This window comes from Anarhichas minor, unplaced genomic scaffold (assembly GCF_050575085.1).
Source record: "Anarhichas minor isolate MPS153535 unplaced genomic scaffold, ASM5057508v1 ptg000017l, whole genome shotgun sequence".
Lineage (NCBI taxonomy): Eukaryota > Metazoa > Chordata > Actinopteri > Perciformes > Anarhichadidae > Anarhichas > Anarhichas minor.
This window is the reverse complement of record NW_027466463.1, coordinates 10168448-10187630: the sequence shown is the minus strand read 5'-3', so window position 1 is coordinate 10187630 and position 19183 is coordinate 10168448. Positions and strand designations below refer to the sequence as shown.

The 19183-nt window shown below is 41.4% G+C and overlaps 2 protein-coding genes across 2 annotated transcripts; one reads left to right on the top strand and one right to left on the bottom strand.

The window, feature by feature from the left end:
• Positions 1 to 4121: 4121 nt before the first annotated feature.
• Positions 4122 to 6112, top strand: dlx3b (distal-less homeobox 3b). The gene is made up of 3 exons (XM_076093052.1): positions 4122 to 4464; positions 5263 to 5447; positions 5798 to 6112. Exons 1-3 carry the CDS (start codon positions 4122 to 4124, stop codon positions 6110 to 6112), a joined length of 843 nt encoding a protein of 280 aa, XP_075949167.1.
• A 6104-nt stretch (positions 6113 to 12216) lies between these two features.
• Positions 12217 to 15091, bottom strand: dlx4b (distal-less homeobox 4b). Its single transcript, XM_076093183.1, has 3 exons — positions 14770 to 15091; positions 13908 to 14101; positions 12217 to 12474 (listed from the first exon to the last, which is right to left on the bottom strand). Exons 1-3 carry the CDS (start codon positions 15089 to 15091, stop codon positions 12217 to 12219), a joined length of 774 nt encoding a protein of 257 aa, XP_075949298.1.
• Positions 15092 to 19183: the final 4092 nt, after the last annotated feature.

Below are 19183 nucleotides of genomic sequence, written 5' to 3'. Positions count from 1 at the left end.
TTCTACTTCACGCAGATGGCTTAAAGTCCTTGACTCTTTGCCATTTTTATCTCTAATCAGGACTGAAGAAGGAGGGAGAGCGGGGAGCAAAAGAGAGAGTTAGCGGGTTAATAGACTTCCAGCTCTCCCACTCATGACAGTGCCCTGACTCCCTCCCTGAAGAGAGCCGACCATTCAATCAGATCAGCACGAACTAGCCGGTGGCGCTTCGTTATCTCGAGGAGCTCCACGCTGCTGCCTTGAAGTTTTCAAAGGGAGATGAAATTGAGTTGATGGTTGCGGGGGCGTAAGCGGCAATGAGCAGAGTTTGTTTTTGTGGTGTCACCATCCCCCTCATAACTAAAGTCTAAACATCCTCTGCAGTGTAGGTGTATGATTGTGGGATTATGTGCACATTACTGCACTGAGGGGGATCCCTTTAACTTGTTGTGTGTTGGGGGTTAAATATAGCCCGCGGTGTTGCTATAGAAGTCCCTATAGTGCAAGTAGGTAGTAGGTGTATAAATATGTTTCTCATGGCATTTCTGCTTGTTTGTTTAAGCCCAGAACAGCTTTCTGCACCATCTTTATTTCTATTCATATCAATACAACTTGCATATCTCTCATGCTTTCAGAAACACTTGAGCACAACAAGACAGAGAGCACAATATTTGGCTCGAGGCCTTCATAAAGCTGCATACAGTCTGAGGGAGAATCAATTCAATCTGGAATGCTGAAGCTGGCATCCGTCTCTAAAAACAAGAGGGCTGCAAGCAGAGATACGGAGAGAGGTACATCTTGTACTTGGGGTGAAACTGTTTGATAAGTACAGCCATCATGTGAAGGTCTCGTACGTCACGTCTGAGGGTCATTACCATTACTGTTGCTCTTTTTGGCCAACAGGTGCTCCCTTAATCACACTGATGACTCACAGGAAGATATTAGAAGTTTAAAATGGGAGGAAATTGACTTTCTCTGGGGGGGAAAATAGCGTCATTTGTAATGTACAGTATAAAAGGTACGTTTTTTTTCCCTCGACAGCGATCAGACCAAACCCTAGTTAGCCAGTAATTGCCGTGGTTTCTCTGGCAAGGTCCGGGCTTTTGTCCTGTGCTGGAACCGAGCCAGCTGTTCCACTTTTGCACACTGCATTAGAAAGGTACAAAACATGCCCCTGAAAGCTATCTCATGTTACTGTGTTGTGAGGGTTTGATTGGTTGACTCACAGAGTAGTGCAGAGAGTTAATTTGACCGTGTGCAGGATAGATTTTCACCCAAAGATAAATTACATTATTCTCTGAGAGAAAAAAAAAGATTTGAGCCAAGGACTTGAGACTGATCTGTACACACATGTATACCTCACAGTGGATAAACTCCACCAGACTATAAAGCACTATGTCTATGAGTTTATGCATACAGGTGGGGAGTCTCTTCTCCGTCTGGTGTCTGGGATGACATTTGTGGATCAAAGACAAATGACAAGTTTGCAGATAAGGGGTCTGGTCTCTGCAATTTCATGCTTTTTGCAGGTGTAACCTGAAGGCAAATAACGTTAACTGTAATTCATAGTTATTTCCTAAACTTAGCCACTGAGAGTGTATGTGTAGACACAATAATATAGTCCTTCTTTTGTATACATAGGCAGACTATGAAATCTCATAATATACATACTAGCAAGTTAATATTACATACAGTGTCTGTAAGGATCTCACACAGTTCCTGACCCAACCTGAAGCCTCTCAGGAGAAAATAAACTTAACACATGATGAAAAATGGAAGAAAACTGTAATTACATTTCTTTTTTTAAGTCCAATATTTGATCTTCACACCATCACCCCCTGAGAGGAGCCTGGCGTTGGTAACAGCATGTTCCTTTGTTGCTTAAAAAGATTCACAGAGATAACAATAATAACACACACAAAGCCTCCACAATAATCTATGCATTTCCTACAATTTGATGTTGTTTGTGAGTGCGTGCGTGTGTGCATGTGTGTGTGTTTACCAGGACAGTCTTTTCATATTGACACCTCCACATTGACATCTAAGACATGTGCACCATCTGCTGGATGTTTTGTGATACTACAATATCGTGACCAATTTACAATGAAAGAGAAAGTCTCTCCACATTCATGATACTCCGACAGGACTGAAGAAATGTTGGTAGATTGTTACCTGGGGACATATTTGCGGCTTTACATTGTTATACTACAAGCTCTGTGTTCCAACACGTTTCAATTTTGAATGTGTGCGTGTGTGTTTTTTATCTAATTTATCTAGAGACATATAATCTACATTATGACCTTCCTGTTTCGCAATAGTTTAAAGTGTGAGACTCGAGAGCGTGATGAAACCACAGGTTGTTTCTGCAAAATAAAAACGTGAGACATGCACTGTCTCTCTCAGACATGCTTAAATATGCTGGAAGGATTTTGGCAAAATATATATATAAAAACTCTTTTCATGGATCAAGATGTTCCATAGCAAAGATAAAAACCATTGGATCAAATGTCCTCCTCTCTTCTTTAGTTGACTGATGATGAAAGTGAAGACAAAAACATTTGGACGTAAGTAGCTGCAACTAATGATTATTTTCATGGTCGATTAATCTGTAGATTCTTTTCTTTCTGTGTGTTAAGTAGCAGTTAAAAATTAATTAACTTTTTTTTTCTTTGGATGTTTTATATACAGATTGAGATTTTGGCATAATAGGTACTGAATCTATCTGGGTGACTATAGTTCCTGCTAGAAATAGGTGGATTTTTTTTCAGATCTTTAGATCTTCAGAAATGTGGGTTATTTGGGAGAACTGACCCTTTAAAATTTCACGTAAGTGCTACATAAACTTACCAAAAGAGGGCGGTAGTTTATCAGACATGAGAGGCGAAAAGGGAAATTCATGTTATTTCACAACTGTCATTTAAAACCTGACATTGTGTTCGGTGGAAAATGTTCATTCAACAGTGGGAAATATTGTCAGCCGGTAAAACACAGTTTGTACATCATCATCAGTGTAAAGCTGCATGTTTCTATTTTGCAGGTAGATAACTAAAGTCCCGGTTGTGAATGAACACAGCAGGGGGCGCTGCCCACCGCGCTTTCAGCTGACAGCAAACGAGCTGCAGAAGAATTGAAAATTGTCCGTTTTTTAATTGCAGTCTCTGCAAAATATTCCAGAAAATAAATAAAAATGAAACTGTTTAATGCAAACTAGTTTACCTTCAATATGATCTAGAAAAAAGAAGACTGAATGACTGTAATGTAATGTAATCTGCTGAAGAAGCAGATTACATTACATTACAGTCATTTAGTCTTTTTTTTGAAAGTCATTTTGTCGTTCGAATTAGCATTTTCACACACGCACACACAACACGGACAGGGTGGAGGAATTTACCCGCAGGCAATATCAGTTGAAGGAGTCTTTTACCTATCTCTTTCCATCTCTTTCACGTAACGTTCGCTGGCAGACAACTCCTTTGAATGACAATAAGATTCTGCGGGAGGCCGGCTGGCAGCCTTTCAATGGGCTGAATAAAGTGTGATCTCGAGGCACTGTTAAGAAAACATTGCATAAAACATTAAGGAGACGGTCTGGCTGCGGGATTAGGCTTTAGAAAGACTATTGTGTTATGTTATATTGGTGCCAGCCTGTAGATGTTGAGAAAAAACTGGACCTATAGGTAGTTGTGTTTTATTTATTTTTTTACATACGGTCCCTGGAGGCCGACAGAGCTGCATGTTCACCCAGTGAACAGGTAAATGCAAATCGAAGGAAAAAAGAACTCAAGGCGCTGAGGTTTGCGTGCGTGCCTATGTGCTCTTGGCTGAAGGCTGGGTGTCACCACGATTTCGCCTTGAGCGTAAGAGGAGGAAGAGAGGGGGGGGGGGGGGGGGGGGGGCAGTTGAGCCAATGGGAAGGCAGCATCCAGTCCAGCTCTCTATAACTCTGTGTCACAGAAGCTGAGCGATGCCACAACCAAGTTACTGCCGCCGGGAGAGTTTCAGTGGACTATAAAAGCTCTCTAAAGCGCGCGACCACCAATTATTTTACTGCGATTTTGCTTTACGCACTCTACAACGACAACAACAACAACAAAAAAAGGATCCACCAGTGGCCTTTCCTTACTCTGGAGGGCTGCTTCAACATGAGCGGCGGACAGACGTATGAGAAGAAGATAGCGAGTATTTTGACCGATCTACCAGGATCTATGAGTTGCCACCCGAACTCCAAGGACTCTCCTACTCTCCCCGAGTCTTCGGTGACGGACATGGGCTACTACAGCGGACAGACGGGGCCGAGCCATCACGAATATTATCAGAGTCAGGCGTACGGACAGCCCATGAACTCTTATCACCATCAGTTTAATCTGAACGGAATGGGAGCTGCCGGAGCGTACGCGACCAAATCTGAATATCCCTACACAAATAGCTACAGACAGTTCGGACATTACAACAGAGACCACCTGCAGGCCTCCCCTCCGTGCTCAGGTAATTGTTGAGACGACCATCGTTTATTTTTATGCGCGATCGTGTTTAATTCCAATGTGCGTATGATGGCATGCGCGTTGAGGTCAAGTCACTTGTTTGGGATGAGACAAATCTCAAAAAAGAGCAGTGATTGAGTATGTAATCATACTGTATCACCAGCTATGTTTTCCATTTTATTCATCATATTTGTGGATTGTCTGTTGTCTTTTTGTTTTTTAATTTCCCATAGTTTTTGGAAAATGTTTGTTGTAAAAATAAATATGTTCTGACTTAAGTCAAATCACATTCTTTCTTTATGTTTTGTATCCCCATACATTTTATCTTACAATATCTTGTATGTATATTTGATTTAATAATATTTGCTCAGTAGCCATATACCGTTTTGTGTTAATGTATTAAAAGCCTGCCTGGCTATTAAATAGCCATAAAACACTGATGGTTTGATTAGAGCTTTAAATATTCACTCCATCGTTTCTAACATGTCCCCAGGTTTACCAGAATGGAAATTTTAAAAATCGAGATACTTTTATCTTCCGTTTTGATGATTTGGTTTTGAGGCATTTGCCTTTGAAGTTGCCATATTATAGTTTTAACGTTGACACACTTTTGCCACATTCATACTACAAAGCAATTTTAAAAATAAAATGTTATATGTGTTTTATTAGATTACCGTTTTTCAACATTTTGTCGTGATGGTTTTCATCTATATTCCATAATGCTCAATGTTTTACACTTAATGGATGTTCTATGATTTTCTTGATGGTCTGTTTCATCGAAACATTTTGTTGTCAATTTTAGTGAAAGAAGAGCCAGAGCCTGAGGTCCGCATGGTGAATGGAAAACCGAAAAAGATCCGCAAGCCGAGGACGATCTACTCCAGCTACCAGCTCGCTGCTCTGCAGAGGCGTTTCCAGAAGGCGCAGTACCTCGCTCTACCCGAGAGAGCGGAGCTGGCGGCTCAGCTCGGCCTTACCCAGACACAGGTAAGCAGCCCGACCTGGTACAACACCTGATATTTTCTAGTGCATCAATGCGTGTAGAGTCATGTGAGTCATGGCTCCCCAAATACGTCAAGCAATTTGTTCCGTAATTGTTCAACGATGCGTAATTATCCAATTACGCACGGCACTCGATTTCTGTGTCTCTCGATTTGAGCCACTTCATTTAGATAAAAGTTAAACAGTTAAATGCTCTATTTTCTCTCAGTCAAATATTGCAAAATGTGTGTTTACATACGAGGTAATTATTTGTAAATGATGAATGGTGATTATAAATGTTTTACAGCGATTTATTTTTTAAACTGCAATTAATGTTCACACTCGTATTCTCCCAGGTCAAGATCTGGTTCCAGAACCGGAGGTCCAAGTTCAAGAAGCTGTACAAGAACGGCGAGGTTCCCCTGGAGCACAGTCCCAACGCCAGCGACTCCATGGCCTGCAATTCCCCGGCCTCCCCCGCAGTCTGGGAGAACAGCACCCCACAGAACACCCCCATCAGCAGACCTCAGGTCCCGCAGCCGACTCACAGCTCGTCGCCGCCATACCTGGAGGATTATAACAACCACTGGTACCAGCAGGGATCACACCTACAGCACCCGGGCACCGTGCATCACCCAGTCCCGCAGCAAAGCGTGGGAGCTGTTTATTAACAAAGACTCGGCAGATTTTTCTTCTCAAACGAAGCCTCTCCACAATGACTCTGAGGAGCAAAGGTTGCCTGGACCGGGAGCAGGCCTGAAGGGAAACGTTGATTTTGGTTTTCTGGATGACCAAAACTGTTTCAGAACTGGGGTTTCCATTCACAAAGCACATAAGGGATTTCCTATCACTTGTGGCAGCATATTTAACGGACATCTGGCGTGTCTTTTTTTAAATTATTTATCGCTTCTGTTGTATTTCTTTCACTCCTTTTTGTAAACGAATATGCAAAGGTTTTTTTAAACAAGTAGCTACAAACCGAATATTCACAACTGTGCAGTTAACCCATGCTGCATTCGCATCAAGCATGCGGGTTTGTAGCGCGTCAAAATAAGAACTCAGGTCATATTTATATGGATTTGTACAAAACGTCGAAGGCTGTAAATATGTGTTTATATGCAGAACCACTATGATGATATTTGTTTGAAATGGAACTGTGGTGCTTCAAAAACCATTGTCATATTCATGTAATTAGTCCACCGCCTTCTTGTCAATTGAATAAAGTTGTTAATTGCATGTTGTGTGTCTATCCCCTTTATAAACAGGCTGTTTTTCTAGATGCATGACAGGTAATTATATAGAGTCAGCGCAGGAACTGTTTCTGAAAGAGAAAATTTAGGAATCAGTTGAACCCGTTTGAACATTTTATATTTATTAAATCAACGATTTATATCACTCACTTCGAATCGAGATCATTTTGTTTAAAAGTGATGCTTGCACCTGCACATTCACAAAAACACGTACAGACTTCATAAAAGTTTGTGATTCATGTTTAAAAAAAAACATTTCCTCGCATCTTTAGGTCTAAATAGTCCAGTGGGTCTACTGGTCACAGCATAGTGAGCTGACTGGGAGCTGCGTGCAAAGCGTTGCAGTAGGAGGCGACATAGAAGCAGACATGTTGGAGTCAGTCCGTTTTATTACTATTCTGCTGCCAGATAACAAGAGAGAAGTTAGCTCGTTGCGCACGCACACACGCACGCACTGTGCGTGCAACCAAGGCTGTTGCCGCAGGCGGTGCGCGCAGCAGGATGAATAGAAACGCTGCCAAATATTGACGGAATAAGAAAACAGCCCTTTTTTATTTTTTGAGTGTTTCGTCCTTTTGCATTTAGCAAAGTAGTTCCTGGGGAAAAAAGGATCAGCTGATAAGGTTTTTAAATTGAGTTTAGGGGTGAAACACCATGTGACGACCCAAAATTAAAGGAAGTGTGTTCCACAACATAAGGCACACACTTTGTGATTTATTTTCTTATAGGCAACAGGTCTTTCACGGTGATACAATAGTCGAATAAGAGCGACAGTCGCGCATGTGAAACCTGGGGAATAGTGATATTAACTAACTGAAAGATGTTACAGAAACATGACAACTCCGATAATGACGGTTAAGATAGTCAGAAAAATCACGACTTCCCTTTCAGCGTCTTCCCGTCTAATAATAATGAGAGAGGGCGCTGACCTCAGTTTGGCCACAAAAGCATGCGTTATTAAATATGCTGAACAAACAATTACACGATGGGATAACCGCTGATGGCGATCTTCTACACATGGACCACCAATGCGCCATTACGCACTGAGAGAAAATGCACCCACGGTGTTTTATAGGCTAATCTTTTCTACCGCTTTTAGTAACTAGAATGGTATGCGCTCTGGACTGGAGGTGTTACTCTGTGAAACTGTACTACAACATTGTATCAAGGCAATATTTTCAGAGCATTAATTAAAGCGTCAAATGTGAATTTAGAAATGTTGATCTGAAACCATCAAGTCTCACAGTGCGCCTTACATTTGATTTCTCTCACATTGGATATTGTTGGATTTACTTGCATCACGGAAATCAAAAGACAAATTGAATGACAAAATAATATTACTTTATTCAATGCAATTCTGGATATAGATTTATTGACAATATGATTATTACATATTTTTGGTGGATTTAAGAAAAAAAAGTTATACAGAATAAATAAATATATATTTATATGGTTAAAACCGACGTGTCTTTTGGCGAAAATGGTTTACCATGATTGGCTAGAGTTTGCCTATTGTTTCTATATGAGCACATATGGCTGAAAAATACACCAGTGATTTTGACTAATCCAATACACGTTTAAGGAATGTGGTAATGGGAACTACAACATGATGTAATCCATATTAATTCATATTCTTCCAATTTATTTGATTTATTTATAGGAAATCAGTTCATTTCATTGATCATTTGAAAGTTTTATATCACAAAAATGTATGATTCCAATAAATTGAGATGTATTTTGAAAAGACTGTTGGACTAAAATCAAACCTGTTTTCATATTTTTTCCCTTTTTTGTCCATACAGGTTTATTTTTTGTGCACTTCTTGGTTTCTTTGACCCCTGTGGCATCTAATTTATTCCAAAAAAAAAAAGCACTGCACATATTTCTACCAAACTTCTCATACATTCTTTCAACATTTGCCAAACAAATCCTATTTCCATGAACTCAACACCAGTTGTCTACAGCATCACTCATCATCTCAGTGCACTGTGCTGATTTGACAAAAGCAGCATGAGTACTGTTGAGCTTTTGATATCAATGAAATCTCATCAAGAGTACATCTGACCTCCCCTCGGTGGCTCCCTCAGCGTGTGTGGCCCTCGACTGTGGTTGTCAGGGGAAACATTTGTGCAGAAGACAAACGTGTGTTCACGACAGGCTGCCCTTGTGTGTGTGGGCTGCGAGACGTGTCCATGTATGTCATCTCGAAACATTAACAAGTGTAAGTAGCCATCGAGGTGGTGGTGAACTGTTGAACTTGAATGTGATCCTGCATCCTGTGATCCTGCACCCTAAATAGAGCCGGTGCCCGGGCCCCTGAGACCCCTTCTCCATCCCCCTGACCCTGCAACAGTCAACAGAGTGGTGTCGGCACTTGTCTCTGGGGTGCAGCGATAGGGGTTGAGATGGAGGTCGGGAACTGAAATGCATGCATGGAAAGACTTGCAGCTGTCCAACACTTAGTCCGGGCCCTGGCCGAGCCTCGGCTGCATTAGGATCACTCACTCTCCCCATCTTGCAGTAAACTGGGATGAAATGAAGGGAGAAAGGCATCCTTGACAGCTGTGTACTGGTGAACCCTGGCTGACCTCGGGCCAGGGCCGGACTGTGTGCTGATGCACCACAGCCAGTCATCACATCCTGATAAAGCCACCCACACACTGGGAGGTTTCGCTGCTGCTCAGGCATAAGCTCACCTTGACCTACAAAGTGAAAATGTGTCCTCCAGACATGAGGTTCACAGACCGTAAGAACTGAAAAAAATAGTAAATAAATGGAAACAAGTGCTTTTCCCCCCATTTTTGAGTGCCTGGCTTTCTTAAATCCATGATTTTGGTCCAATCTCAGTGTGTGTGCATGCCTTTCTGCCTGCCAAACTGTATTCCATCTTTGAATCCCTCCAGAGTTTGTGTGCGTGTGTATGCATCATGTCCCAAATTAAGTCAAGCCTTCCCCTCAGATGAAACCAAATCATGCATTCACTCTCTCTAACAAGGGAAGCTGCTCACAATTACCTGAGATGCAGATCACTCAAGTTAATAACAATAATCACCCCGGAGACCTGCTTTGCCATTCGCCCATTCACAGCAACTGGGATTTAATTACAAGCTATTTTCCCTATTGCTATCCTGGAATTAAAACCCATTAGACACCTCGTATAACTCTGACCGTCTGCAGAATTGATAGTCATACTTGCCTCCATCACTACCCTTCAACCCATCTCACAGCCTTCCGTTCCCTCATCTTAGCTCGTCTATTACACCAAGAGCCTTTTCACTTTCCCTTCAATCTGCCTGCATGATAATTGGCCCCGTTTGAAAGGTCCTACTCTGTCTGTCCAACTCCACAAGCCATTATTCTAATCTGGAGATGTGAAATTGCCTATAATTTTCCCTGATGCCCCGTCACTTGCCTCTTCTTCCCCAGGCCCGCATGTTTAACAAGGCACATAATGATGAAGGAAAAGGGTACGAGGGTGTGTATATATAAAGACGGAGATGTTAATGTAACACAATGCTTGTCGTTGTGTGAGAAAATCAGCTTGGAGGAGTGAAAACACAGGGCTCTGATGTGGCTTTTGTTCTTCAGAGAAACACCACTGCAGGCTTTAGACCTCCTGAACAAGGCTGCACTTCTCGGACTAAGGTAAGACCAGACAGTGTGGCCTGTATGACTGGTGGCATGGCGCCTATAGCAGCCTGCAGTTAGATGTAGGCATGTTTGTTTGAATGCAACAAGATGTGTCCAGAGTGGCTCTGTTGTTAATAAAAAATATATTATTAATCTTAGAAATAACAGTTGTGCAAGACTTCAGTGCAAAAAGTGCAGAATTAAAGTTATTCAGTATTTATTTAGTTGATTTTGTTGCAACCATACACAGCTACACCTGTGATAAATGACTGTATTTTAATACTGTAGATTCACAGTATTATTAGCAATATCAGAAGAAAATGTCTCCCATATATAACTTGTATGATTGGTTAGTTGTTGATCTAATCCCTTTGTGGATGACAGACAAATTGTATCTAATGTTTGCCAGACAGCTAAGACAGCAGAGTGATGAAAGGAAGAAAAAAAAATAATTCACTGGTTTCTTTAATTAACGAACCATTCGGCTTCATTAATCAACCCCCAATTTAATCAAGTGCAAAGACAGAAAAAGCTCATTTAAACAGTGTAACCGCCAAAATGTGCAAATCAGTGCAAACGACCGTAAATCAGGTGCACGTATATTGGAGGAATAGCGTAACCATTCGTCATCTCATTATATCAATGGCAAGTTTTCGGTTTGAGCTCACTCGAGACGAGAGGGAACGAGAAGCTCGTTAAAATACTGGCTTGCACGTGCTTTCTCTTCTCCTCGCGGCATGTTTCCCTCTCTGGTGAATAAAGTTGCCTCGCGGACTAAACAGTCTTCCTTTCGGTTTAAAAAGAATAAAATAGTTTGTTTGAGAGATCGCGAAAAAGAGGAATCCAAATGTGTTAAAATATCAAACTGACTTGTTGTTGCAATGCTGACTTTCAAATTCAAATAAACAATTAGGAAGGCACGTGTCGTCGAAGCCTATTTGTCCGTGCGTAAAAGTTACACCGCAACCACCGTGCGTAAAGGTGGCACTCCACATCCCCTTTGGTTCACCATGATAGGAACTAAATATTTTTTTCCGTTAGTGGATAGTGTGCTGTGTTGGCTTTGAAAAATAAAGTAGCCGAGTTATCACAAAACGTGAGAAAACTGACAGTGGATACGATTTAAGCAAAACGGCGTTTTGACAAAACATCTGGCAAAATCCAAGCAGATCTGCAGGTTTATTGACAAACTGTAGCTGATGTCCCTAGTTATGAATTATCTGACGTGCTGATCTGTGAGTGGTGAACAAAACCCTGCACATTAGCGAGACAGTATTTCATCCACAGCTCAGGAACACCTTTGTTCGCGAGACTCTGGCAGAGTCCAGTTGTCATGAATCGGACTCCTGTAAGCAGCCGGCGGATCTTTTACGGTTTGATGATGTTCATGTATCTGCCTTTCAATTATTTGAACAGATTAAAAAAATATATCTCACTCATAAAGCAGCAACCTAAACAAACACATCACGCAAGAGATTCGTCGAAATAATATCAATCCAGCAGCATTTATTAGCATAATGCTTACAGCATTTGTTGGACCATGCAGCTGAAACTATTTTCCTAATAACGTACATGTACATGCACACAATCTATATTCTTTAAAATACATTTTATCCACAGTCTCTTGGTAAACTGCACACACATTGCAGAGAGTTGAGGCCCTGCACCAGAAGTTGCAGTGACAATAAAACAAATCTAAAAAAAATACATTTGGTGCCTTGTCGAATTTTGCTGTGAAAATTGAATTCAAAACGCACACAAAATACAAAGAATATAAACAAGATCTCTTAAACACACACATTTAAACACAATTCAGTTCTGACAGGAGGCCTTGAGAGAAACCATCAAGTTCAGGGTGACCAGCGCCTGACCCGCACGTCACCATAACAATCCACTCACATCATCTGAGGCCTGGGCATCGCGTCCTGATGGGGATGGTGGTGGTTTGGATACCAGTGGCCAAAACTGTTCATGTAATTGTTTGGGTGCATTTGGGCTCCTTTGTTCGCCAAGGAGACCTCCCAAAGCTGGGGCATCCCGGGTGAGCAGGGGGAGATGGAGCTAGTGCTGTGGAGATGTTCTCCCTCTGATCCGCTGCCTCGCTTTATGATCTTTTTGTACTTGGAGCGCTTATTCTGAAACCAGATTTTCACCTAAAAAGAGAAAATGCGCATAATTGTAATTGCGGTTAACAATCTGCAGCAATATAAAGGAAATTATACCGCGAATGGCTTTTTTTGTCAGCATATTTCCCCCCAATTAAACTCAATACACTTTTCAGAATTGGCCTGAAGTGAATATTGTGAACAATAAAACCCTCATAACTCATCTTTGTGTTGTTTCTGCAAATCCCAGGCCTACCACTCGACTGGCTGAGTGGCATTAAAACTGAGCTCTCTTATTGTTCGCTGCTTTATGAGTCAAATGGTGCACGAGTGCACAGCAACCAACCGAGACCGAAAGTATTGTGAAATAAAAACAGCTTCAAAGGGCGCTGCGGATTCCAAAAGAAAATGGATATTTTTACCCGAGGGCAATGGTGTGAATATTTATAAATTGCACAAAAAAGCTAAAATGAAACACTTTAAACATCTAACAACACGAGAGGCAGCTATAACTGCGAGATAATTGTTGCGATTGAGGAAGCAGCTCAGGTGACAGATACGATTTAATTTGTTTATCTCTCATTCTGAAACTTCAAAACAAAAGACATCTGAAGACTTCTATGTTCCAGTTGAGAATGAAAAGTTGACAGCGACACGTACACCTGTTTGTCTTGAATTACTCCCATGCTTCAATATCTCAGCATTTACTTCGTAATTGCTCGTGGAATCGCATTGCATTGGTGCGTATAACGAACTGGTTTACTTTCGTCGTGTTTTCTCAAGTAAAACTTAGCAAATGCTGACAACCACTAATTCTACTTATTTTATTTTTTTATTCTGTTTTTGATCATTTTGTAACTGCAGTCGCGCTGCATTCACTGCACTTCAAGGACCAGGCTTGAAAAAGGAAATGCAGCCATGCAAATAAGTATAGTAAAGAAAACATTCATTAAAGGATCGAGTTACAAATCACAACAAGTTGGTCTCTCATTTGATCTCCTGAAGCGCTGTGATCCTAATAAGAGGTTTTCCTTTCAAGTGTTTCAACGTCCACTTTCTCTCAGCAATAAATGTCTTCAGTCTGTTTTAACTTAGATGAATTCAAGACTTTTAGATATAAAATATTAACCCAGTAGTTCTATTTAATAAGCCAATAAATATTGCAGTTCTGCTGTTTAAGGCTGAATAACAGTGACATTATTATAAGCACAACCCCCATAATTACCTTAATTATCCCCATTGTCATGTATTAATAATAACCGTAACAATAATAATGTTACAAATGTAATACTACTACTACTACTACTACTACTACTACTACTACTACTACTACTAATAATAATAATAATAATACAAATAATAAAATAACAATAAAATATAACAACAATAATACTAATCATAGTAATAATATAGTGCGTATATCTTCAACACCCTACATTTCCCTGATCCATTCAGGACAGCTGGTTGGGTTGAAGGCCCACCTGAGTCTGGGTGAGTCCCAGTTTGGCCGCCAGGTCGGCGCGCTCCGGTAAGGCCAGGTACTGGGTCTGCTGGAAGCGCTGGTGCAGAGCCTGCAGCTGCAGACTGGAGTAGATGGTTCGAGGCTTCCGGATTTTTTTCCCCTTGCCATTTAGACGAATGTCCCTGCTCTCAATCGCCGTGGACTTCTCGCGATCTTGTCGATTGAACAAAGAAAATAAGATGATTTAAATTGATTTGGTTTTGACACATAACTCAGCTGAAAAAAAAGGATATATGGTGTCTGACAAGCCCCGCACTGTATGCTGTTAACACAAAGGTATTTCCAGTGAAACCATGTAGGTTGTATCTGTCTATATTGCATTAAAGCGTCCCCAAATCACGTGGCCATGCCTGGACGTTATATTAAATGACACATGAAAGGACTGCTGCTTTGCGCAAACAGTGAGGGTAAAAGGCGAGTTCCCGAGGTAGGCCTAGGATAGACGGGCCATAAGTGGGCTTACCCATTACAAATCATGGTCTATAAAATGAATGGCACCATCTGCCTTCATTGAATAACATGAGTGGTAAAGAGGGAGCATCCCTGAGGCGGTGTTTTGAGGCCTTGTTTGGACTTTAATGACCTGCTGACGTCCATGTCTAACTTAAACTTCCAATTCATCACATTATACATGACGGGGAACTAATTAGTATTTGTTTATTTACAAACCTTAAAGTTCACTGCTTTTCTCTTTATTAAAATTAATAAATAGGCAATTAGCGGACTGTGCGTAAAAGCATTTTTCTTTATGGCAAATCTGAATTGTATAGCCATTAATGATACACCAGTTTAGTCCCGCTCAATTAGACTTTGCCACATACCTGTGTGCTCTAATCTGCTGTGGGCCAGACTGCTGCTGTTGCTGTGATTGCTGTGCTGGTACGACATGTAAGCAGACGGGGGATGAGTGTTCACCGCGTTGGGGTAGGCGTAGCCCAGAGAGCGGCCATAGGACGCGCTGCCAGGAAAAGGACTTTCGTGCTGGGAATGCCCGGCAGCATGCAAGCCGTGGACGGGGTAAATGCGAGAGAGTCCGGGGGAGAGTTGCTGGTGCGCCGGATGTCCGTGGCCGAATTCTAGAAAGGCCGATTTGGAGGGATCTGAGGCATTCAGACTGTCAGGCATGAAACCCATAGACATCATTAGCTAATACGCGAGTCCATAAACCCGTCGCTCTGGAGAGGGTTTCATGAGCTCTGTCGGGCAGCGAGAAAAACTTGGAACGAATCCGCACTTGCGTCCAACGCTTTGCTCGTGAAGAAAAGCTTCCCGCTGTAATGATTAACAGCGTGCATGTTCACAACTGTTTAGGAGGCCGACAACGATCGAACGAAAGCGAGAGGAATCCTTCTTTACATCTTTGGAGGCGCTGGCATGGTTCTTCAAACACCTCCTGCCTGCAGATCCTCAGTCGAACTGCCTTCCATCTGCGAGCTCTCTGATTGGTCTTCAGCAGCCAGCTGTCACTGGAGCTCCACCATTAAACGTTATTAACACATGATACAGGATGCAGCTCTGCAGCCAGCAGGGACCTCCTTCGATATAGATTATGAAATGATTTGGGCATATGTAGAAATATTATTATAGTCGATGATACAATGCCATAAATTATAATAAAAGTACGTTACATCACAGGCTTAATATTGTCTATATCCTCAAAACATATATGCTTTAGAACATTTAATAACTTATTGAGAAGCATAGCTATAGATTTATTTTACTTTTCAGAGTAATATTGTATTTGCTATTGTGCCAATTTAGTTCAGTTTCAAGAGGGATCCATAATGAGGTCAACAAATATGGGCAATGCTCGATATGATTTTGAAAAAGTACGAAATAATGAGCTTACACAAGCTAAACTAAAAGTTTGAGCCATTAGTCTAACGTAATGTAAAGTAAAATAAAATAAAATGAGATTTGGCAGTTTCGTTTATAAAGTTAATTAAGTTTCATTTTCCGTTTAATAATAGTTTTAATAATGTAATCAGACACAACGTTTATTAGAAACTCTGCATTGAATTAATTGTATACAGACAGGTCAATTCCTAATTGTGTGCTACATCATAATTGTCCCCTATGGCGCCGGCTGATGAGATATTAATGCACTATAAAGAGTTAAACAGTGACTCCAAAATCTCGCGATCACTCAGAAAATATTTTCTGATATTTTCAATTCAATTTTGGAGCAAACGTTCACATTTCCACCATCAAACAGAATTTAGGAAAATTCCTTGGAGAAAACTAAAGAACGTGAATAAAATACGTTACTGTCGACGCAAGGTTGTCCACGTTTTGTCAAACTCAGGATATACACATTTTACAGCTCATTCAACACTCCAGATGTGGGGGTGATTGATTTACAATCACCCTAATTTAGAAAAAATAGCTCGTGCGCACCAGGATATAAATATTCAACAATAATTTGTAAAAGTAGATGGATAAATGCTAAAATACACATCATTGGTTTGATTGCTCTACTGAAGATAAATATTTCAACCTGAAGGAGACAATAATGACAAACCCTGGATCCAAACGGGTGTTTGATTTCAGATGTAAATTCAATTTCAAAATACTCAGCCCACATGCCAATCGCATTATTTCTGACTAAATGTCAGTCTTTTCAAAATAAGGCAAAGATAAACCTGCCAAAAGAGGGCGGGATTGTGGCACAGACTGCAGAGTCAGCAAAACACACTGCATATATAGTGTGGGAGAGAACATTTTGACCATAGGCTCAAAGAGCATCCCTGTCTCCATATTTCAGTCTCTATTGACTCCCTCTGTAGCAGAGTAAACTCACAGGTGGATAAGATATAACAGTGTGTGTGTGTGTGTGTCAATAAATTGAGTTCCATGCAGATTTTGAGCTAAATCACATGTGAGCTGCAGGGAGATTATAAGCAGAGCGTGGTGCCATTTTGGTCATGCATGTCCTCTACCCTGCCTGCAACTACTGGGAATCCAGCAGCACTCTCAAAAGGCCCGCTGGAGGCTGGACTGCTTCCCGATTCCCCGCAGGCCTCAGCAGAGCAGCCAGCCGGAACAAAGCCACAATTAATTATCATAGTCAAATTGTTTTTCAAATTGTGGGCGCAAGTTTCACACATAGTTTCACACAAGCTTTGGAATTATATTATATCATGAGAGAATGCAATACTGTGGCTCGGTCTATTAAGAATTTGCAGCAGCATTATTGCTGTTGGGGTTATGGTAGCAATATGGTATCATTTACAGTTGGCACTGACTTACAGATTTGTGTTGCAATAGGAGCAGGTGTTGAATTTCGTTCCCATGTTACCAGTGGGGAAAACAACCTCTGTGGGTATAGTTCACCGAAAAGTCACACTTTTTGACAGATGAATGGGATCAGGGAGGCCAAATGAAGATAAACACAAATGCTTTGAAGACGCAGAGGCCTATGGGCGTATGTGTGCAGCTCCCTTGTCAGGTACTTCCAACAGCTGAATGCAGAGGACGATTGAGTCCCTGGATGTGAGTATCTATCAAAACTGTGGAGGGCCAAAGGTGTGGGCACAAGGGGTGTATGAGGCAGAGAGGGAGAGAGAAAGCAAGGTGAGGAGGCTCTTTAAGGCTTGTAATTATGTCTGTATTACCGGCGAAGAACAAAGGCGAGCCCTGCAGTCATATAGGGCAGGGATAGGTCCTCACCATGCCTTAATACACGCAAAGGGATGATGGTAAAAACAGTCACACTCCTGATACAGCCCAGACTCACTGGCGTCTACTTGGCTGCACAGTGCATACGAGTATAAGTCTGCAGAGGTGTGTCTGACATAGGTGTGTGTTCTCTCACACTCACACACACGCACACACACACCAGTCGAGTTTGTCCATCACGCAGCTCTGATGCAGAGTGACAGCATTCTTTGTGTACAAACCAAGAGCACATTCCCAGGCAACTGCCGTGGCTGTGATCTTCCCCACTGGCACATCATGTTTTACAAGTAACCCTCTGTTGCTAGGGGCCCGAGCCGAGGCCCGTAGTCCCAGACTGACAGTCCACGACCCCGACAGGATGCCGGGATTTATTATCACAGGGTCAGCTCACCACATAATAGACACGAATAAAGACCCACATTTCAGCAGCGCACCATGATGGGTCTGGAGCAGAGGTGTGGTTTCGACACAATTATCCCGCCAGAAATGCATCAAAGTGTGGACAAGCCGGGAGAAATGTGAAAATACCTAAAAAACCCACTTTTGCACATTTCTAACCAGATGAAAACCAGATATCGTTTCAATGATTTGTTGTGACTTTTAATGTACGTTGTTGGATGTGAATATTCCATCCACATGGAGCCATTTCTTTCCTTCTTTGCTTTTCTATCAATACAACCCATTGTGATTAGTCAAGCTTTTGCATTTCCCTCATACGTCATTGAACCACCACTGCACAGAGCGTCTGTTTGCCAATCCTTCCCCATCAACAAAGCCAATGCAAACAATATAATTGACGGTTTTTTTCTCTGAGTGTTTTCTGCCTCAGGAAAGAGAAGAGAGCAGAGGAGAGGCCGGAGCAGAGAGGATGAACGGCCTAATCTTTCCTCCAGGCACCATCACACAGGAACACTAATATCTGCACGGCCGGCGTCTCATTCCACAAGTGCAGCCACTTCGCTGCTGATATGTGCGTGTGTGCTGGCGGCCAGTGAGGGCCCCGAGAGTTCACCGGCGTTACATGACAAACATCACTCACGTGTGGAGCTCTTGGCACATATAAATCAAGTTTTTACAACCAGACTCAGCTGATTAGAAAAGAAACACCTATTTATTCATATTATTTAATTTATGAGAATATTTATAATACTTCTATGTTCTGTTTTTATTATATGACATAGGCATCTGCATTTAATTGGATTGACCAGTTTATTGATTATTGTCTCTATGGAATTTTGAATTTTGCCTTTAAAATAAACATGAACTGTAATTGCATGCTGTTGATGTGGACTGACACTTGATTTGTGAGGATCAATTATCGGAATATATGTCTTATTTCAAATTGCAATTTTTCTAAGATTAAGATTTCCCAATTTCCAAAAGTGTGTCATTATTTTTCATTATTTTTCCTTATTAAAATGAATGTTTTCGAGATATGTATTGTATACATTTTTGCCTGCAAATTGTGGACTGTAAATAAAATATTAACATACATGTGCTGTTTGCTTGTGAAAAGTATTTGTTGCAAACTTTAATGTTTGCAATTAGCTTGGACAC